Source organism: Taudactylus pleione, unplaced genomic scaffold (genome assembly GCF_031769625.1).
Source record: "Taudactylus pleione unplaced genomic scaffold, aTauple2 ptg000968l, whole genome shotgun sequence".
NCBI classification, from domain to species: Eukaryota; Metazoa; Chordata; class Amphibia; order Anura; family Myobatrachidae; genus Taudactylus; species Taudactylus pleione.
The window spans coordinates 170,144-193,415 of NW_028285369.1; the positions used below are offsets into that span (position 1 = coordinate 170,144).

Genomic DNA, 23,272 nt, shown 5'->3' on the forward strand with positions numbered 1-23,272 from the left:
GGCTCACTTAGCGTACTGATAAGTCCCGTTGGTAACAGCTGATGTAAACACTCCCAGTTATAACATATTCTGGGATCCTGATATCTGCCGTAATAAAACTGGGCTGGATGTAATCAAAAGACAATCGTCACACTATAACTAGCGTGTTCACACTGAGGGCCTGATTCAAGGGCTCATCTGTACCTGCTGCTCTTTCTTGGGCTGAGCACCCGGCTGATCCGGACAGCCACCGCTCACTCGGACACTGCCGCTAGTGGAGCTCTGGTCCCCGCATTGTTCCGAGGACGCTCGGACGGACCAGGTACTTATTACTGCTTATCCACTTGGAAATACAGTGTGAACACGCGCTAGTTATAGTGTGACGATTGTCTTTTGATTACATCCAGCCCAGTTTTATTACGGCAGATATCAGGATCCCAGAATATGTTATAACTGGGAGTGTTTACATCAGCTGTTACCAACGGGACTTATCAGTACGCTAAGTGAGCCCCCTGCCTTATTCAAGGAATTAATTCAAACCACAAATAGATCTATTTGTTTTCTCTCACAGGGGATACATGACTGATTCGAACATAAGATACTACGTTTCTTTTCATATGAAGAGATACATTGTTTGATTGTTACAATTGAGAATCTTGGATTTCTGGTTTAGATATTCATTTCAATCTATGTTATGATGCTGTATTATATTTTCTTCCTTTATTTTTAGTTCCTATATTTATGTGCCATATATATGTATTTATTATTATTTAATATTTTGATATTTTATTAAAATGTTGATACTATTCCTAGCAGCGCAAGACCTGTGTGTTTTTTCTCGTCAATTTATTATGGAACCCTCACAGTAAGTTCCTCTTGGCCTTACAGCGCTAGGAATATTTATTATATATAATCTATCTAGATTGTGTCGACAGCGCTCTGTTTAAATATTTTACTAAGACAGTCACAGTATAAAGATACCAAAAGCAAAGTTAGGAAAAAGCTAAAACACAGAACAATAAATAACTGCATAACAAGAAACTAGGAATACAAAGAGCTGGTGCAACCCCAATATATACCTATAATCACCGGTACCTAAAGTGACAGAGTAATACAGCTTTACATCAGTTTATATCCAGTTCTGAATGAGTAATTGTCTGACTGACAAATACCGACCCGGCTTGTGACTGACATTTGTTCTTCTGTGGCCCTGACTTCGGCTTGTACCCTGGTCTATAGCTGACTGCCCTGTCCCTATCTCTGTTATTTTCTCCTGCCAGCTGTGGCCTAGTGTGACCAGTCCGTGAGACACAACTCACCCTCATGCAGAAACCTCTATACTTCCTTGTGACATCTCTGGTAACATCAATGTTTCCACAAAATCACGTCTTACACCAAATCACTAGATCTTACACCTAGGCCATCACAGAACATGTGCACCACCGAGAGGGCAACTATTCCAGCTTTACTCACAATGTACAAAAACTTTCAGGTCAAAAAGTGTGGTAAATACTAACAAACAAGCGCCACACGCAGCTGTGTTACCCCACATGGACGTCAGACAGGTCCATGTGGCGTTTGGTTTTCTCACTCGTTACCAAACTCTTTGGGCAAAATTTACTAAGTGGAGGCTTGACGGCGGTTTCTATTCTATTCTAAACCCCGGGGGTTTGGTGGCGGTTTCAATTCTATTCTAAACCCCGGGGATTTGGTGGCGGTTTCTATTCTATTCTAAACCCCGGGGATTTGGTGGCGGTTTCTATTCTATTCTAAACCCCAGGGGTTTGGTTTTGCAGCAGTTTCTAAATGACAGCCCTGTTCTATTCTATTCTATAATGTGTTTTGACTGTGGTTTGGCGGCAGTTTTGCTATCTGCAGATTTACTGAGGCCAAAACCGCTGCAAAACTGCCATCAAAACACAATATATATATCAAAAAAAAAAAAAAAAAATATATATATATATATATATAAAATATATATCAAAATACCAGGACCAGCAGCTTCCTGTGTCCCAACAATAATTACATTATCTAATAATGTATAAATTACATAAGTGATCATGATATTAATGTCCTTATCTTTTGGAATAGTGTAAATAGTAGGTTACAGAGGATGTAATTAGAAGGAACCAGACATCAGACTGCTGTAAGGAGATTAGAGATTCATTTACCAGGAAACCCAACCAGAGAACACTGGATCCAGTGAGATAACATCAGAGGTTACAGATGTCATTATATCGCCCCATCTCACACCATCACTTACAGCCCAGTCATCACATGATGTCATAGTTTCCCACTTTCCATATTACATCCCCAGCACATTGTCATTGTGACAGATTAGGTATGTCCCTATATTACATCATGCGATCGTGTTACTTTACAAATAGGCCAAGAGCACAATAATATTCTAATACAGAGCTTCCCAAACTCCCCCTTTACAGGCCCGGGTTTAAGGATATCCATGCCTGAGTCCAAATGGTTAAATCAAACTGACTGAGGTACTAATTAAGTAACTTGTGCTCAACCATGGATGTCCTTAATACCCAGCCTGTAATATCAGAGTTTGGGAACCTCTGATCTGATAGAATAAGTAAACTGACAGCCATTACATGAGGAACATGTTGGAGCCCTATGTTGGTGACATCCGTGTGGATATATAATAAAGTGTAATATATTAGTATATAGGGGCTTATTCAGCAGAGGACACAATGACGATAGTTACGCAGATAGAGCGAATGTTTGCCATCACACCTGTGTATAAGTCACACTGCGCACACACAGCGATCACATTGCGATTACGGACGTACTGAGGAATACATCACATAGTGAGTGGCAGGGTGACAGCGTTTGGGGGAGGTAACGGGGTGGACAGAAAACTGCAGGCGTGTCTGTCCGTGTGATCACCATCATGCAGGTGTGTGTGTCCGTGTGATCGCCATGTCATGGGCGTGTATAAATTAGCCATAGCGATAACAGCTGCAGCATGAGACCTCTTTACGTGTCAGGAGATCTGCAGTGTTTGCGGCTGGTCAGACCTGATGTAAATGCTGCGTAACTGCTTGATGTACGGAGATGGTAGCGATGATTACACAGGAGGGCGACATTGGAGGATAATGAGAAGGCAGCAGTGGGCGTGGTTATGGCGGCTGTGCCTCGGCATTAGCATATATTAGTACCTGCGATCTGTAAGAGGCTGCAGCTGCATTTGCTTCCGCTGCTGAATCAGGCCCATAGTGTGATAATGCAAATGTCATTTACCCTTCATCAAGCAGGGACAGCAATCTAGGCTAACATTGTATTTATGCTTGTTCTGATAATTCCCAATGATATTACAGTACTGCAAATATCGCCGAAGTTTATATATATTTCTAGACGCTCATACACATTGTTTTTCTGCTGTGTGACGTTTCTGATGACTTAAAAGAGCTGATTGCTTTGTAAAACATTCCCCACACTCAGAACATGAAAATGGTTTCTCACCTGTGTGAATTCGCTGATGTGTAACAAGATATGATTTAACCGTAAAACATTTCCCACATTCAGAGCATGGAAATGGTTTCTCACCTGTGTGAATTCTCTGATGTGTAACAAGATCTGATTTCTGCGTAAAATATTTCCCACACTCAGAGCATGGAAATGGTTTCTCACCTGTGTGAATTCTCTGATGTCTAACAAGATCTGCTTTCTGTGTAAAACATTTCCTACACTGAGGACATGGAAATGGTTTTTCAGCGGTATGAGATCTCTTATGAGAAGCAAGTATTGAATGACATGTAAAAGATTTCCCACAATCGGAACATGAAAATGGTTTCTCACCTGTGTGACTTCTCTGATGTGTAACAAGATGTGATTTCTTTGTAAAACATTTCCCACACTCTGAGCATGGAAATGGTTTCTCACCTGTGTGACTTCTCTGATGTGCAACTAGATCTGATTTCTGTGTAAACCTTTTCCCACACACAGGACATGAAAATGGCCTCTCACCTGTGTGAGTTCTCTGATGTTTAACTAGATCTGATTTCTGTGTAAAACATTTTCCGCAATCGGAACATGAAAATGGTTTCTCACCTGTGTGAACTCTCTGATGTTTAACAAGATGTGTTTTGTGTGTAAAACATTTCCCACACTCAGAACATGGAAATGGTTTCTCACCTGTTTGACTTCTCTGATGTGCAACTAGATCTGATTTCTGTGCAAAACATTTCCCACATTCAGAGCATGGAAATTGTTTCTCACCTGTGTGAATTCTCTGATGTTTAACAAGAGCTGATTTGTGTGTAAACCATTTCCCACATTCAGAACATGAAAATGGTTTCTCACCTGTGTGACATCTCTGATGTATAACAAGAGACGATTTCTGTGTAAAACATTTCCCACATTCAGAACATGAAAATGGTTTCTCACCTGTGTGACATCTCTGATGTATAACAAGTGCTGATTTGTGTGTAAAACATTTACCACATTCAGAACATGAAAACGGTTTGTCACCTGTGTGAGTTCTCTGGTGTGTAACAAGATCTGATTTCCGTGTAAAACATTTCCCACACTCAGAACATGGAAATGGCCTCTCACCTGTGTGACTTCTCTCATGTACAGCAAGTGCTCCCTGCTGTAGAAAACATTTCCCACACTCAGAACATGAATATGGTCTCTCACCTGTGTGAATCTTTGTATGTCTAGTAACATCACTTTTCAGAGTAAAACATTTTCCACATTCAGAACATAGAAAAGGCCTTTCAGCTGTGTGAACTCTCTTCTGATGTATAGAAAGACTGATCTGTTTGGTAAATACTTTCCCACATTCAGAACATGACAATAGTTTATCACCTGTGTGATCTGAGCTGTGTGTAACACTACTGGGATAACCAAGGGAATATTCCTCATGGTTAGAGCGATCAGATGATATATCTACACTGTGAGATGCTGGATGTACACTGGGGATAATGGGGTTTTCTCCTGGAGAGTCCTGTGAGAAGTTATCATGATCTAGGTCACAATCTGGAGATAATATGAGACGTCTCCCCGAGTTATTCCTGCTGCTGTGTCCATCTGCCGGAAACAGAATAATTATATGGGAATTAGCGCCCCTGCAGAACTATACCATACTGTGTAACTATAATAAGACGTCCCCAGTTGTATCCCAACGTCTCCAAACAGTCAGTGGCCGAGATTGTGGGAGCTGCCGAAGCAATTCAATTCAGCGCGGTGTTAAGTCAGAGAATGCCAGTTCTCACGATTTAACCTGGGTATTTAGCAGTGAGAACTGGCATTCTCCGACTAAAGTGTGGCTGTGAGGCTGTTAGTGCTGTGTTAAGCTGTCAAACAGCCGTGCAGCCGAAGCTTTCATCGAATTTCTCCTTGCACCCTCAGAAAGATTGCGCTATAGTGAATGGCGGCCAATGACTTCATCATGTATTTGGTGAGGTTTTTTTTCTTGAGGAGGTTTAAGTTGTAGCAGTAACACTGGTCAGGGAGTAATCACTAAAAAAGACAAAGGGGGGGGGTTGTACCAAACCTTACAGAAGGTTTGTGGAGTAGTTGCCCTTAGCAACCAACCAGCTTCTGTCATTTTACTGACTGTACTTTAAATGATAGCTAGAAGCTGATTGGCTGCTGTGGGCAATTTCTCCACTGTATCTCTCTCTAGGGCTTCATACATTTCCCCATGATTCACTCTTTTATGACATGCTGTGTACGATGGGTGTAACATCTGGGCTTAAACCTCTGATTTGCTGCACTGAATTCAGACACCTTACCTATAAAACTACACTGTAATGGTTGTTACACAGAGCTAAAACAGTCACTACTAACAGAGAGCAGAGTGGTCTATACATTATCTCACACACAGGTCATACTAGCTGCACCCTGCTGTGTCCTCACACTCTCCATATCTCCATCTCAGTATGTGTAACAGAGTGCAGGCATGGTCTATACATTATATCACACACAGGTCATACTAGCTGCATACTGCTATGTCCTCACACTCTCCGGATCTCAATCTCAGTATGTGTAACAGAGTGCAGGCATGGTCTATACATTATATCACACACAGGTCATACTAGCTGCACCCTGCTGTATCCTCACACTCTCCTGATCTCCATCTCAGTATGTGTAACAGAGTGCAGGAATGGTCTATACATTATATCACACACAGATCATACTAGCTGCATCCTGCAGTGATCTTCATTTCAGTATGCGAGATACACCAGACGGTGTGGGGAGGAGACTGGTCAGATACCTGGGCTGGTAGCACACAGTGACATGATGTGAGGAGGAGAGCAGGAGTATAATAGGGGCTAATGGCTCCTGATATATGAGATACACCAGAGAGTGTGGGGAGGAGACTGGTCAGTTTTCTCGGCTGGTAACATACAGTGACATGATGTGAGGGGAAGATAAGGAGTATTAATAGGGGCTGATGGCTCCCGACTCCCCAACTGGGCAGACATTTACCCCATTAGTTTGTAATGACAGAGGAGGGTTTAGAATAATAGGATACATAGAATAATAGATTGCTGCAGTGACTGAGCATGGAGAATATGTCAGTTTTTTCTATAAAAAGTGGTACTCACCTGTGCTGATATCTGTAGGGATTTCCTCCTCCTTACACTGCTGATCACCACTCACATGCATCTCTTCTTCTCCCTCTATATCTTCTACCTTCATATCAGTCACATACGTCTCTTCTTCTCCCTCTATATCTTCTGCCTTCAAATCAGTCACATACGTCTCTTCTTCTCCCTCTGTATCTTCAGCCTTCATATCAGTCACATACGTCTCTTCTTCCCCCTCTGTATCTTCTATCTTGATATCAGTCACATACGTCTCTTCTTCTCCCTCTGTATCTTCTGCCTTCATATCAGTCACATACATCTCTTCTTCTCCCTCTGTATCTTCTAGCTCATTAGTCTGAGCTGTACCCTAACCAAAATGTTTTTTTAATGTTTGATTTAATTGACAATAAAATGTAGAATATCAATGTATGAGAGACAAACAGCAACAGATCATATAGTGACATTGACTTTGGTATATTGGTGAGACCCTAAATCCCATCTACCTGATGCTCCTGTGGGGTCCTGTGATTCTCCTCTGTATAATCCTGTGAATAAAGAGGACGGGGACATATCTCTGGGGTATTTCTGTTACTGGGTCCATCTGTAGGAGACACACAGTGACTGCGTACATTGTATATATGTGATTATCAGGTGATGAGTGTATAGAGGGGGCCCCCATACCTGCTCTCCCCTGTACAATAAATTACAGTCTCCTCTTACCCAGTGATGTGAGGGGCCTGTGATTCTCTTTCATTACGTCCTTGAACAGACCCCTATGTTCCTCTATATATTCCTCCTCCTGCATGGAGACATAGTCAGTGACATCCTGACAACTTGTAGGAACATGACACAAACAATGATACAGTCATCACCCAGACACATCCCCTGATGTTACTGTATAATGTCCCATTCCCAGCAGTCACCTCTCCAGTCATCACCCAGACACATCCCCTGGTGTTACTGTATAATGTCCCATTCCCAGAAGTCAACTCAACCAGTCATCACCCAGACACATCCCCTGGTGTTACTGTATAATGTCCCATTCCCAGCAGTCACCTCTCCAGTCAGCAGCTGAATGATCTTGTTGGTGAGATCCATGATCTTCTGTTCATTGTAGATCTCATATATCAGTGACTGAGGTGGAGTCACCGTGATGAGGCTCTGGGTCCTGCTCAGTCCTCCCGACACACGAGGATAGCTGCTGGGTGTCTCACACTCACCGGATGTCTTCTTCACTACTGTGTAATCCTGTGAATTGGGGAAGACACCAAACATCACTACATACACTCTCACCTCACCAGTCATATCCCTGTATTATTACTATATATATGTGATGTCACTGTGACACTCCCAGATCCCCTCACCTCCCTAGTCGTGTCCCTGTATTATTACTATAGATGTAAGTGATGTCACTGTGACACTATCAGATCCCCTCACCTCCCCAGTCATGTCCCTGTATTATTATTATAGACATAAGTGATGTCACTGTGACACTCCCAGATACCCTCACCTCCCCAGTCATGTCCCTGTATTATTACTATAGATATAAGTGATGTCACTGTGACACCCCCAGGCCCTCACCTCCCCAGTCAGCAGGTAGATGATCTCCAGGGTGAGATGTAAGATCATCTCAGTCCTGTGACTCATGTCCTTGTCTATCCTCAATTAATCAGTGAGAATATAGAATGTGTGATGTGTAATAAAGACTGGTTCCTCACAGCAGGACTATCTAGGAATAAATAGAATAAATATCACAGAGAACACATGTAAAACTGTCAGACATGTTACACTGAGTGACCAGTAAGTCTCCCCTTTCCCCCCAGCCATAGAGCCCTGGTTAGTGTCTGTCAGAGGTTCCTGTGACCCAGCCCCATAAGGGTCCTCAGAGGCCGTCACACAACGCTGTACTGTATAAGGTTACACCAATGCTCCTCTCCTGGCCGGGGGTCTTATTCCTCCCAGACACAGATTTGGTGCAATTTGCTCCACGTGAATCTTTTACAGACACATGAATTAGGGATTTGGGGACTTTTCACTTTTGTTTTACATTTATTCCAGAAACTGAGAGAATCTGTGACTATACTGAGGTCATACAGATAACAGGGGTGTGAGGAGAGAGTACACAGGAGAGCAGAAGGGGTGCAGATATGGGGAGAGAGTCTGTGACTATACTGAGGTCATACAGATAACAGGGGTGTGAGGGGAGAGTACACAGGAGAGCAGAAGGGGTGCAGATATGGGGAGAGAGTCTGTGACTATACTGAGGTCATACAGATAACAGGGGTGTGAGGGGAGAGTACACAGGAGAGCAGAAGGGGTGCAGATATGGGGAGAGAGTCTGTGACTATACTGAGGTCATACAGATAACAGGGGTGTGAGGGGAGAGTACACAGGAGAGCAGAAGGTGTGCAGATATGGGGAGAGGGGAAGTAACGTAGGAATACAGAGCACACAACAGGGGGTGTAACAGCTGTACAGAGGTAGCAGTAACACAGGGGAGGGGAACAGAAGAGGTTAATAACACAGGGATAGGACAGCAGGCAGCCCAGGGGACAAACAAAGGGTTAAGCAATACAGAATCCCATCAGTCACTCTGCACAAATGATGAAATGACAAATGACCGCACCTCAGATGTATGTTACATGTGTGACCAGCCTGCCGGCCGTGTGTGTGCAGCGTAGGGTGGGGTGAGACATGTCCTGGGAGATAATCAGTGACACTCTGAGGATCTGGGGACTGTCACAGCCACTGGCTGTCTCTGAGAGTCTCTATTGCTCAGGGTAACAAGAGGCCCTGACAGACAGTCTCAGGTCAGGGAGTGCAGCCCTTTGTTACATGGCCTGTCTGTATCCTTCTCACACATCCTTCCCCAGCTCCTGTTATGTATCATCTGGTATATACAGTACATACATGTTATACCCATTATGTGTTATTCCCTGACCACTCATTACTGTTATTATTACTCTACAGCTGCTGCTATAACAGGACACAAGAGGCTGCTACCCCTGTATAATATTAGTAACAGGACACAACAGGCTGCTCCCCATGTATAATAAAAATAACAGGACACAACAGGATGCTCTCCCTGTATAGTAGGACACCACATGATGCTCCCCCTGTATAGTAGGATACAAGGGGCTGCACCCCCTATATAGTAGGATGCAATAGACAGAAAACCCTATAAACGAGGACACCACACGCCGATAACCTTGTATAGTAGGACACCACAGGCCACACCCCTTGTATAGTGTAGAACACTGCAGCCTGTTCTCCCTGTATATAGGACACTGCAGGCTGCTCCCTTTACATAAGGGTAGAAACAGGCTGCTCTTACTGTATAGTAGGACATCATAGGCCACTACCACTGTTTATTAGAGCTCAACAGGCCACTCCCTTGTATAATAGGACACCACAGGCTGCTCCCCCTGTATAAGGCACCTCAGGCCACTCCTCCTGTATAGAACAACATAGGATGTTCCCCCTGAATAGTAAAGCGAAACAGGCCATAATAAGCACCACAGGCTGCTCTCCCTGTATAGTAGGATACCGCAGGCTGCTCCCACTGTATAGTAGGACACCACAGGCCACTCGTTCAGTATAGTAGGGCAACACAGGCGGCTTCTCCTGTATAGTAGGACACCACAGGCTGCTCCCCCTGTATAGTAGGATACTACAGGTCACTCCCCTGGTATATAAGGACACCACAGGCCGCTCTCCCTGTATAATAGGACACCGAAGGCTGCTCCTCCTGTATAGCAGGACACACTGACACCGCAGTCCACTCCACCTGTAAAGTAGGACACCGTAGGCTCCCAGTGTATAGTAGGACACCACAGGCCACTCGACCAGTATAGTAGGGCAACACAGGCCACTTCCCTGTAAAGTAGGACACCACAGGCCACTCCCCCTGTATAGTAGAGTGCAACAAGCTAATCCCCCTCTATATGAAGGCACCACAGGTTGCTCCCCCTGTATGGTAGGACAATACATGTTGCTTCCCCTGTATAGTAGAGTGCAACAGGCCGCTTCCCCTGTATAGTAGGATACCACTGGATGCTCCCCCTATATAGTAGGACACTACAGACTGCTCCCCCTGTATAAGGCACCACAGTAGGACACAATAGGCCGCTCTTCCAGTATAGTAGGACATCACAGGCCGCTCCCCCTGTATAGTGTTGGAAAAAACATGCCGATCCCCCTGTGCAATAGGACAATGCAGGCTGCTACCACTGTATAGGACACCACAGGCCACTCCCCCAGTATAGTAGGACACCACCGGCAGCTCCACCTATATAGTGTAGGACACCACAGGCCACTCCCTCTGTACAGTAAGATGCCATTACTTTCTGCCGTTTGACACTGCAAGGTTGCATTTTTCGCGCTTCAGTTAAAAAACTGTTCTGTCATGTCCTTTCTCCCTTATATAATAATTCTACCACATATAAGTGTGTGGTGAGATCTATTTTTCCATGCTGAAGTATCACTAAACAGTTCCCACAGCTCTTTATATTATTACAACATATCAGTCTGTTGTAACAGCTGATTTAATCCCCATTATATATCACTGCAGTCCCTTATCCTCTAAATATTAATAATATAGCGTTCTGACTAGGCTGTTTTAGTGGGCCAATTTCAAAGGGCAGAATGCACCCTGCCCCTTTGGCGGTGCCCTGTTGGCAAACCGCTAAAACAACATGCTGGGTGGTGTCCCCAAATGCGGACTGCAGTGCCCCTCGGGTGGGAAAAATTGCGGTGCAGCGCTCACCGCTGGTGAATATTCACAGAGAAGGGAGAGCCTAGCTGGGCAAGTCCCCAAGAGTGATGAACAGGGGGCGCATCATGCCCCCTTTGCAGGCGAGCGCTTGAGTGAAATACCTCTTGCCGGACCTAGAATGAACACTAATAATACCACATATCAGTGAGTGCTGGAAGCTGTTATTCCCCCTCATATATCACTGTATGGTCCCCTCTCCCCTATATAATAATAATATGAGATATGGTAAGAACTTACCCTTGTTATCTCTATTTCTACGAAGTCCATAGGGTTCCACAGGATACCTTGGGGTATAGGTGTGACGTCAGTCGCAGGGCACCAAAGAGTTAAGCTTTCAGCCTCCCAGGATGCACTAGGTCCCCCTCCTATACCCCGCCCCCGGGCCAAGGCACCTCAGTTAGTTACCAAGCCATAGGCCGGAGGAGGAGAAGGAAGAGAGAGAACAAAGATCTGGACACATACAAGAATCACATTCTCACCAGAGGGAGACGGAAAACCGGTGACCAGAGCAAAGCCCATCTGCAGCACAGGTGCGACAGGGCGGGAGTCCTGTGGAACCCTATGGACTTCGTAGAAATAGAGATAACAAGGGTAAGTTCTTACCATATCTCATATTTTCTACTTCAGGGTCCATAGGGTATCCACAGGATACCTTGGGGATGTCCCAAAGCAGTATCCTTTAAGGGTGGGGACGCTCCTGTGCAGAAAGGAGAATCCGCCGCCCGAAGGAAGCATCCTGAGAGGCGAAGGTGTCAAACCTGTAATACCTCACGAAGGTATGGACAGAAGACCACGTAGCAGCCTTGCAGATCTGAACTGCCGAGGCACCACGTCGAGCTGCCCACGAAGGACCCACAGACCTAGTGGAATGAGCCTTCAGAGAAGGAGGGACCGGTAGGCCTTCATGAAGATAAGCTTCAGAAATAGCCATACGGATCCAGGCTGCCAAAGTTTGCTTTGAAGCAGGCCAACAGTTTTTACGGAAGCCATAGAGGACAAACAAAGCGTCCGACTTGCTAAACGAAGAAGTGCGGTCAACATAAGTCCTTAAGGCCCGCACAACATCCAAAGAGGCCTCACCCACGGAAAGACCCGGTGAGTTAAAGGCCGGAACAACTATTTCCTCATTAACATGAAACTGGGAAACAACTTTGGGAAGAAACTCTGGCCGAGTGCGGAGCACTGCCCTGTTCCCATGAAAAACCAAGAAAGGGGGTCTACAAGAAAGAGCCCCTAACTCAGAAACACATCTGGCCGAAGCAATGGCCAGAAGGAAAACAGTCTTAGCTGTTAGCCATTTAATATCCACTGAGCCCAGTGGTTCAAACGGCGGTCCTTGGAGAGCCCTCAGGACCACAGCCAAATCCCAAGGCGCCACAGGTGGAACAAAGGGCGGCTGAATACGGAGAACACCTTGCATAAAGGTGCGCACATCAAAGACAGCCGAGTCAGGTCCGGGTGAAGGCAAGGACCCTGAGACAGAAGGTCCGGTCGTAGCGGCAACCGCAGAGGACTGTCCACGGACAGACCCTGAAGGTCTGAGAACCAGTGCCGTCTGGGCCACGCGGGAGCTATCAACAGGAGCGTCCCTCCTTCCTGTTTGAATTTCCGGATTACCCGTGGAAGAAGGGAGACCGGAGGGAACAGGTATGCGAACCGGAACGTCCACCGGACGGACAGAGCATCTACCAGAGACGCCCCTTCGTCTCTTGTGCGAGACCCGTACACCGGCAACTTGTTGTTGTGCCGGGACGCCATGAGGTCAATTTCTGGAAGACCCCACCTGTCCACCAGTAGTTGAAAAACGTCCGGGTGCAGGGACCATTCCCCTGGATGAACGTCCTGGCGACTTAGAAAGTCCGCCTCCCAATTTAGCACTCCCAGGATGAAGACCGCTGATATGGCCGGAAGATTGCGCTCCGCCCAAACCAGGATCCGAGAGACCTCTACGAGAGCCGCCCGACTGCGAGTTCCTCCTTGCCTGTTTATGTAGGCCACGGTGGTAGCGTTGTCCGACTGGACCTGCACCGGGTGACCCTGGAGAAACCGCTGTGCCTGCAGGAGAGCATTGAAGACCGCACGGAGTTCCAAGATATTTATTGGAAGCTCCGCTTCTGTCGGCGTCCACCTGCCCTGGAACAAGTGTGGACCCGAAACTGCTCCCCAGCCCCGAAGACTGGCGTCCGTTGTCAACAGGACCCAATTTGGAACCCAGAACGGACGTCACTTGTTGAGGTGGGTCGTCTTTAACCACCACACAAGGGACAGGCGAACCTCCGGGGTGAGCACAATCGTCTGGAACTTCAGAGACTGAGGCAGCCCGTTCCACTTGGACAGGATCAGGTGCTGCAGAGGTCTGGAGTGAAACTGGGCGTATTCCACCATGTCGAACACCGACACCATGGAGCCCAGTAACCTCATCGCCGAGTGTAAGGACACCCGGCGGCTGTGCAGACAACTGCGCCCCCTTGACTGTAAAGCAGAGATCTTGTCCTCCGTCACGAAGATCCTTTGCTGTCCCGAGTCCAATAAGGCTCCAAGATGCAGAATCCTCCGAGACGGGATTAGAGTGGACTTCTGCCAGTTGATTAGCCAGCCGTGCCGTTGCAGCAGTGCAATGGTCAGGTCCAAGTGGTGTAACAGGAGCTCTGGAGATCCTGCCACCAATAACAGGTCGTCCAAGTACGGCAACATGCGGACTCCCTGCAGCCGCAGAGAAGCCGCCATGACCGCCATCACCTTGGTGAAAACACGTGGTGCTGTCGCCAGGCCAAAAGGTAACGCCCGAAACTGGAAGTGGTCGCTGCGGATTGCAAACCGAAGGAACTCTTGATGGCGCAAAAGAATAGGGACATGCAGGTAAGCGTCCTGTATGTCCAATGACACCATGTAGTCCCCAGGTTCCAGCGCCAGAATGATGGACCGTAGGGTCTCCATCCGAAACTTCGGGACCCGCAAAGACTTGTTGAGTGCTTTGAGGTTGAGAATCGGACAATATGACCCATTGGGTTTCTGTACCAAAAATAGATTTGAATAGAAACCCTGGCCCCTCTGGGAGAATGGAACAGGCACTATAACTCCAGCCTGGAGCATAGTGTGCAATACCTTCCGCAGCTCCGTAGCCTTGTTCCGGTCTGATGGTAGACCCGTGGTGAAGAATCGAGCCGGGGGTCTGTGCCGGAAGGAGAGGGCGTACCCGTGGGAGACCACCTCCAGAACCCAAGTGTCTATCGTAGTGAACGACCAACACTGGGAGAACTACAGCAGGCGGCCTCCCACCCTGGGATCCCCCAAAGGGAGGCCCGGACCGTCAGGCCGCAGGCTTGTCATCTGGCTTGGGGGCCGGACGTCTGGTACTCCATGCCTGTTTCCGGGGCTTGACCGATTTCTTAGGGCCAGCCTGTCGAGGAAACGACTGTGGTTTGGGCCTGCCCTGGGCCCTAGATGACCGAAAGGACGATGGTCCAGAACCAGAAGGAGCAGCGGCCGACGGGAGACAAGCAGATTTGGCTGCCGCCAGCGTGGCCACAATCTTATCCAGATCCGGACCGAAGAGAACTTCTCCGGTAAACGGCAACGCTTCCAGACCTTTCTTGGAATCTGCGTCCGCCTTCCAGGATCGTAGCCACAAGGTGCGACGAGCAGCTACCGCTGCTGAAGAAATTGTAGACACCAGAGTACTAATGTCTAGAGCCGCCTCGTTGATGTAGGTGGCCGAATCACGGAGATTGCCAATCAACTCCGCCTGTTCGGCCGGACAGTCGGATTCAAAAGAAGCCTCTAATGAATCCGCCCAGCGCTCCATCGCTCTGGCAACCCAGCAAATGGCCATAGCCGGCCGTGCTGCCCCCCCTGCAAGGGAATAAGCGGACTTCAGGCAGATTTCTACCTTGCGGTCCGTAGCATCCTTAAGGGAGGACATGGATGGCATCGGCAATGTGGCACTACGGACAAGACGGGTCACGTGAGAATCCACCTGTGGAGGGGATTCCCACTTAGCAAAATAATTATCCGCGAACGGATAAGCCACCGCCAGGCGTCTCTGCGGCTGGTATCTTTTGCCAGGTTGTTTCCACGCCTCCTCTAAATGGTCCACCAACTGACCCGAAAGAGGAAAGACTGTGGCATCGCCCTTCACATCTTTGAAAAAGGCATACTTAGATTTAGCCGCTGGGAGAACTTCGTCCTCAATCACCAAGGCTGTGCGGACCGCCCGAATAAGTCCAGGAATATATACTTTGGATTTAGCATCAGCGTCCTTAGTATGGAGAGGTTCCTGATCGTAAGGATCCAGAATCTCCCCATCATCAGACGTCCCTTTGTCATCCTCATAAGGAGCGGACAGAGACGCCACCGGCCTTTTATGAGGCCGCATCACAGACTCCCCTTGCAACACATCCGACAAGTGCTGTACAGAACTCGTCAGGGAGTTAACCCACGCTGGCTCCTGAGAACCCGGGAGCGGGGAAATAGGGAGACTGTGGGGTACCACCAATTGTCGTGGGAACCCCTGCATGTGTGACGACACCACAGACTGCTGGGACAAACCCATCGGAGTAAACGCGGGCTGCGGAGCTAACTGGCCCACTAAAGCTGTTAACGCCTGAGCGAAACAAGCCCAGGGCGGCTCCTGTACCGGTGCTGTAACCGTAATAGGCCGCGCCATGGACAAACACTGCCGGCAAAGGCCCTCCGCGCTACCCTCCCCCTCCGCTAACGGTACTTTGCACGTGGTACACTGTAGCCGGAGGGGAAAATCACTTTCAGACATGATGGCACCACGTATGTGACCTCTCTCACCAATTAAGTATTAAATAGGCGAGAGACCACCCTGCAGCACCGCACTGCAAGGGCTTTAGCAGAAAGAACAGGGACAGTAATAAAGCTGACAGTTTTGAGAAGATAAAGTTATAGGCAGCAGCGCTAGCACAGTCACATACAATGCAGAGAAATAACAATTCCTGCACTAACAGCGCTGATCACTCAACTACACAGACACAGGGCCTGGTAGGACACAGCGCTGCATACACAGACCTGAGCCACAGCGGAGGAGAGGTATGCGGGGGGACCCAGACCACGATGCTTCCTTCCAGGCTTCCAGCAGCGTTCACCATGCGTTGCAGAGAAGATGGGCGCCGAGGAGCAGAGAGAAGCTGGCCTGGGGGAGGAGCGCTGACACAGGACCAGTCAGCACAGTGCAGAGAGGGCTGTGTGCAGCGGGGGAGGCGCCGGCTGTGAGACAGGGAAGGCGCGCTCCCCTGGCATGCATTTAACCCCTGGGACGCCGCAGCGCTACCGCTCTGCTGCGGTCCGCTGTCCCAGGGGGTAGTGGAAAGCGCAGGTTCAGTACCTGGCTCCACGCTGCAGCCAGTCCCCAGGGAGCCCCCTGCCTGGGGACTTAGGACCATGTGACCAGCAGGGACCCACCGCGGGACCCCGCTGCTTACCTTTGTCCCCCTTGGATCCGGCCATGGTCCAGAACATCTGGGGTCACCGCTAGCTGTGACCCCAGATGCTCACCAGCATCCCCGGATCAGTACCGGCGTTCTGGTACCGGCGGGGGTGTAGGGAAGACAGCATGGACGTCAGGACTAACTGTCCATGCTGTACATCCAGATGTTCAGCCACAGCTGCACTGAAGAAAGCTTCAGGGGCTCTTCTAGCCCCCACTCCGACAGGTGCACCCGACGCCGGCCGGGCACCAAACTAAACTGAGGTGCCTTGGCCCGGGGGCGGGGTATAGTTGGGGGACCTAGTGCATCCTGGGAGGCTGAAAGCTTAACTCTTTGGTGCCCTGCGACTGACGTCACACCTATACCCCAAGGTATCCTGTGGATACCCTATGGACCCTGAAGTAGAAAATAATAATAACACATATCAGTGTGTGCTGGGAGCTGTGTTATTCCCCCTCATATATCACTGTACAGTCCCCTCTCCCCTATATAATAATATCACATATCAGTGTGTGCTGGGAGCTGTGTTATTCCCCCTCATATATCACTGTACAGTCCCCTCTCCCCTATATAATAATATCACATATCAGTGTGTGCTGGGAGCTGTGTTATTCCCCCTCATATATCACTGTACAGTCCCCTCTCACCTATATAATAATAATATCACATATCAGTGTGTGCTGGGAGCTGTGTTATTCCCTCTCATATATCACTATACAGTCCCCTCTCCCCTATATAATAATAATACCACATATCAGTGTGTGCTGGGAGCTGTGTTATTCCCTCATATATCACTGTACGATCCCCTCTCCCCTATATAATAATATCACATATCAGTGTGTGCTGGGAGCTGTGTTATTCCCCCTCATATATCACTGTACAGACCCCTCTCCCCTATATAATAATACCACATATCAGTGTGTGCTGGGAGCTGTGTTATTCCCTCTCATATATCACTGTACGGTCCCCTCTCCCCTATATAATATTAATATAATATATACAGGACACGTTACCTGGCTCCGGCTGTATCAGGAATATCTATGACAAAATGGCAGCTAAAGCCCCTGTGGCCCCGCCCCCCCTGCTCTGTGATTGGGAGACTATAAGAACATGGCCGCCGGTCACCGTACATGAGGACACCATTACACTGTTCTGCTGTTACTCTAGTGATGAAGCTGTGAGTGGCAGGTGCAGGTGGCTGCTAGTTACAGGACGTCCTTCCTACTTTGTGCCGTCTGATTGGCTACTGGCTGCTGCCAATCACCGCACTGAGGGGAATGAGAGGAGGGCGGTCACTATGATAATAGAGGCGGGGCAGACAGGAGCCATAGTTACACGGAGGAGGGGAGGGGCGTGGCTATCTATAGGGGCGTTACTTCTTGTGTATCTGCAGTTTCCGGGTCTCAGCGGGAAGAGGCAGAAATCGGCCATTGTTGTGTCTGGCAGCAGGTAATGGTATTTTTTATTATCATACTTGAGAAGCAGAATCTGGTGCCTTATTATTATCATACAGGTGGAGCAGACCTCAGTGTTTATATGATACAGGTGGAGTAGATCCTTCTGGGGTAGCATTATCATTATACAGGTAGAGCAGACGCCAGTGTTGGTATAATACAGGTGGAGCAGATCCTTTTGTTATAAAAGTACAGCTGGAACAGCCTCTGGTGCTGCATTTTCTTTATACAGATGGAGCAGACCCAAGTGTTGGTATAATTTAGGTAGAGCAGACTCTGGTGTTGCATTATTATACAAGTGGAGCAGACAGCAGTGTTGGTATAATACAGGTGGAGTAGAACTTTTTGTTACTAATATTCAGCTGGTGTAGACTTTGGTGCTGCATTATCATTATACAGGTGATATCAAAAGAAATAGGAAGTTCTCTATATTTGGGGGCACTCACCCTACTAATAAAGTGTAACCTGTAATAGTGTCAGTAAGAAATGACCGAGGTGTTAACTGTATAGTGCAATAAGGGCCTGATTCAGACCCGGTCGCAAGCGCTCGCAACCGGGTCGATGGTGGCCCAGAGCGCACCATTCGGATAGCGACGGGCAATCGCTACCAAAGGGGGCGTGCCGGGGGAGTGGCTGCCCAAACGGAGGCGTTCCTATGTGAACGCCTCCGTTTGGGGGCGGCCCCACTAACATCATGAGTGATGTCAGTGGGAGAGATTTCGGCTCTGTTAGAGCCGAAATCTCTCTGGGGCTTGCGGCAACGAGACCCTACCACAGGGGTCTTGTCGCAAGCCCGATGGTCATGACCATCGCGACCATCTTCCTGGCCGCTCGCTAAAGCTGTGGGTGGTCACCCACAGCTATGTGAGCGGCCAGGAGGCCGTTCTAAAACAAAAATAGCCCGGCCTTGATTCAGAGCGAGCACTCTGTCAGAGCGTCCGGTTCTGAATCAGGGCCTAAGTCAGGAAATACACAGAATGTAACAGAAAGATAATATATAAAGCCTGGTCTAACCAGGGCCAATAACCCCTCAGCACTGACCAGCTGTGTGTAGTGTTCCTTCTAGCTCCGGCGGGAGGCAGCGCGCCGGAGCTAGAGAGGGCATGCACGCGCGCGCGACCGAGAAGGGGGCGTGGTCATCGGAAAAGGAGGCGTGTCTATAAGACGCGTCCCCTTTTCGTCACTCTTGGGGGCGTGCCCGGCACTTACGGACACGCCGGGCAGCCCCCAAGCCCTGCAGACAGGGAGAATAGATGCCGGGCGCATGCGCCCAGCGTCTATTCCCCGGCGGTGACCGGGTCACCGCATATTTCTCCACCCGCGGGACACTGCGTCCCGCGGGTGAGAACGGCTCCCGCAGGCTGTGAGGGCAGGGCGCTTTTTGCCCTCCAGAAGGAGGGCAGGGCGCCGCGCCCCGCTAAAACAGCCTAGCGGGAACGCTATGTGTGATGGGAGACGTATATAGTGATTATCTGTATCATTTATGGTCAGACACATACATCATGGCCCAGTGCTCAGAGGTATGGGGAATATATATACTTACATTTACACCTGTAATGTCCGTTTTCCTCAGGGGCAGTTACAGCGGTAAAGGACGTCGGGCTGCTGCTTATCACTATGTGAATAAAGGAACATTTCTACCTACCAAACGTGAGTGCTGGTTTTTACACTTTGCTGCTTCAGGAAGTGTTAGTGGTTTATGTTTTGTTAAGGACCGTGCACCCCTTTGCCTATTATCAATGAGTGCTACCTTCTCATATATATATATATTTCACAATAAGTGTGAGGAGGAAGATTTCCTCTTTATAATACAGCGTCGGCCATCACCTGATAATATGTTATTGTCTGACCTATCTGATTGCTCATATATGACCTGGTGCATTCACATGTAACATACTTATAGGGGAATTCAATATGGGTGCGATAACTCCGTTTTTGCCTTAATATCGCACCTATGACGTCATTATCGCAGGTTTTAGTTTTACACCGTATTCAATTTCAAAGACTTTTCGCAGGTTCGAAAAGTCTTTGATAAAAAACGGGGATAACTTTTCACCATTGAATAGGTGTAGAAAAAAAGTGCAGAATTGGGGTTTAGGGGTGCAGGCTTACAAAAAAATAGCCTGCACCCCTGGGAATGACATTTAAAAAATAACTGTGTCAAAAAAAAGTTTAAAAAAAAAAAATAGGGACACCCCAAAAAATTGAGTTAAAAATTGGGGTGGAAAAAAAAAAATGGGAAAAAAATTGTTTAACAATAGGGAAATAGGTTCAGGGCTATTCTGTAAGGATGCGGCAGATGTTTTCTAGAATAGATTATTCGCGGCAGGTGTATTCTAGAATAGATTTATAGCGGCAGGTGTATTCTAGAATAGATTATTAGCGGCAGGTGTATTCTAGAATAGATTATTAGCGGCAGGTGTATTCTAGAATAGATTATTAGCGGCAGGTGTATTCTAGAATAGATTATTAGCGACAGGTGTATTCTAGAATAGATTATTAGCGGCAGGTGTATCCTAGAATAGATTACTAGCGGCAGGTGTATTCTAGAATAGATTATTAGCGGCAGGTGTATTCTAGAATAGATTATTAGCGACAGGTGTATTCTAGAATAGATTATTAGCGGCAGGTGTATTCTAGAATAGATTATTAGCGGCAGGTGTATTCTAGAATAGATTATTAGCGGCAGGTGTATTCTAGAATAGATTTATAGCGGCAGGTGTATTCTAGAATAGATTATTAGCGGCAGGTGTATTCTAGAATAGATTATTAGCGGCAGGTGTATTCTAGAATAGATTTATAGCTGCAGGTGTATTCTAGAATAGATTATTAGCGGCAGGTGTATTCTAGAATAGATTTATAGCGGCAGGTGTATTATAGAATAGATTATTAGCGGCAGGTGTATTCTAGAATAGATTTATAGCGGCAGGTGTATTCTAGAATAGATTTATAGCGGCAGGTGTATTATAGAATAGATTATTAGCGGCAGGTGTATTCTAGAATAGATTATTAGCGGCAGGTGTATTCTAGAATAGATTTATAGCGGCAGGTGTATTCTAGAATAGATTTATAGCGGCAGGTGTATTATAGAATAGATTATTAGCGGCAGGTGTATTCTAGAATAGATTATTAGCGGCAGGTGTATTCTAGAATAGATTTATAGCGGCAGGTGTATTCTAGAATAGATTTATAGCGGCCGGTGTATTCTAGAATAGATTATTAGCGGCAGGTGTATTCTAGAATAGATTTATAGCGGCAGGTGTATTCTAGAATAGATTTATAGCGGCAGGTGTATTCTAGAATAGATTATTAGCGACAGGTGTATTCTAGAATAGATTATTAGCGGCAGGTGTATTCTAGAATAGATTATTAGCGGCAGGTGTATTCTAGAATAGATTATTAGCGGCAGGTGCACAAATGCAGAAGTTTTGAAAACTTACTTTAGTGACATCAAAATATGCTAGTACCCATTTTCATGTACCCCAAATTTGATGGAACAACTTAAAAAAACGAAAAAAATAACCTAAGTGCTCTTCTGCATCACTTCTTCAATGTCGGGAAAAAAGCACCTGCTGCGGCTGTTTAAATCCCCGACTTATATTTGCAGGCTAAAACGGGGGGATCCATAGTGTTTTTACAACTTTAGGGGGGTCCTACAATTTTTTTAAGGAAAAATTTGTAACTTTACGCAAATCCCACTTCGGAGGCTCCCGTTTTCGTTAGTTTCATATTGAATACGGGGATAAGCGGGCGCGCGCCCGATACTTTATCCCAGGTAAAATCTCCGATATGAAACGTAAACTTCGACAGCGAAGTTTATGTTTCATATTGAATACCCCTCTTAGAATGGAATCGGTATGAAAGTTCGATTCCCGGCAGCGGCAGCCCGACAGCGCTGGAAATCTCGATCGTGGATAGATAAGTATTCTCTAACCTAACCCCCCTAACCCTAACCCTCCTTAGGGGTGCCTAACCCTAACCTCCCCTCTAAGTGCCTAACCCTAACCACCCCCTTCCCCGCTGCCTAAACCTAAGTCCCCCGGGGGGGTGCCTAACCCTCCCTCCCCCTAGCCTAACCCTCCCTGGGGGGTGCCTACCCCTAAGTCCCCCCTGGGTGGCCTAAACCTTACACTACCCCCCCCCCCCCTGCGCGGCTGTCCGCTCGCGGCGCCCGGCATCACTACAATCGGGATGCCGGGCGCCGGTCCCCCTGCATCGGGGAAATGCCGGGCGTCTACATCTAGACGCCCGGCATTTCACCCTCGCCGGGATATGACATTCGGGAAGCCGGCTGCCGGTATTAAGGCTGCCGGCTTCCCGATTGCATACCCTTAGAATAATCCCATATATCTGACATGGTGTCACATGTAACATACTTAGAATAATCCCATATATCTGACATGGTGTCACATGTAACATACATAGGGCAGAATTCATTTGTTTCCAGCCCCCATCGCGCCCGGCGGAGCTCTTTAATTGCTGCTCCTGTCGGGCGCGATCAGCTGTCAGCGCTCCATTTCAGCTCGCAGCCCCAGGGGGGTGAGAGCTGAACTGTGCGAAAAGTGACCTGTTTGGGCATCCAAACATCACTTTTCGCGGTCACGCCCAGCAATTTGGTCGGGGGTAGCTGCTTTACGCGGCTAAACCCGACCACTTTGGGCGCGATTAGCGCGAAAAATGGCAACAATTGAATAGCAGCCCGCGATCTCCTGTCACTTTAGACGGGAGATCCGGACCGCGTAAACTATTGAATTCCGCCCATAGAATAATCCCATATATCTGACATGGTCCATTCACGTGTAACATACATAGAATAATCCCATATATCTGACATGGTCCATTCACGTGTAACATACATAGAATAATCCCATATATCTGACATGGTGCATTCACGTGTAACATACATAGAATTATACCATATATCTGACGTGGTGCAGTCACATGTAACATACATAGGATAATCCCATATATCTGACATGGTGCATTCACATGTAACATACATAGAATTATACCATATATCTGACGTGGTGCAGTCACATGTAACATACATAGGATAAT

General features: G+C 47.4%; 2 protein-coding genes across 6 annotated transcripts in view; one reads left to right on the forward strand and one right to left on the reverse strand.

The window, feature by feature from the left end:
- Positions 1–790: 790 nt before the first annotated feature.
- LOC148454901 (uncharacterized) lies at positions 791–17,826 on the reverse strand. 3 transcript variants are annotated; one of them, XM_088460624.1, is made up of 6 exons: positions 17,774–17,826; positions 7,590–7,781; positions 7,254–7,332; positions 7,037–7,134; positions 6,552–6,900; positions 791–5,028 (listed from the first exon to the last, which is right to left on the reverse strand). In XM_088460624.1, the coding sequence occupies exons 2-6, from the start codon at positions 7,629–7,631 to the stop codon at positions 3,356–3,358; spliced, it is 2,241 nt and encodes a 746-aa protein (XP_088316750.1). In that variant the 5' UTR covers positions 7,632–7,781; positions 17,774–17,826; the 3' UTR covers positions 791–3,355. The 3 variants fall into 3 exon arrangements, with proteins under 3 accessions (XP_088316750.1, XP_088316751.1, XP_088316752.1); XM_088460625.1 differs by lacking the exons at positions 7,590–7,781; positions 17,774–17,826 and having other exon boundaries at positions 7,254–7,338; XM_088460626.1 differs by lacking the exons at positions 7,590–7,781; positions 17,774–17,826 and having other exon boundaries at positions 6,552–6,893.
- A 298-nt stretch (positions 17,827–18,124) lies between these two features.
- LOC148454902 (uncharacterized) overlaps positions 18,125–23,272 on the forward strand; it is a 28,908-nt gene continuing 23,760 nt past the window's right edge. For 2 of the 3 annotated variants that reach the window (XM_088460629.1, XM_088460631.1), the window contains exons 1-2: positions 18,125–18,209; positions 19,788–19,864. The gene's annotated coding sequence lies outside the window, so the exon portion shown is untranslated. The remainder of the gene's footprint in view (positions 18,210–19,787; positions 19,865–23,272) is intronic. The other variant, XM_088460630.1, reaches the window with a different exon arrangement.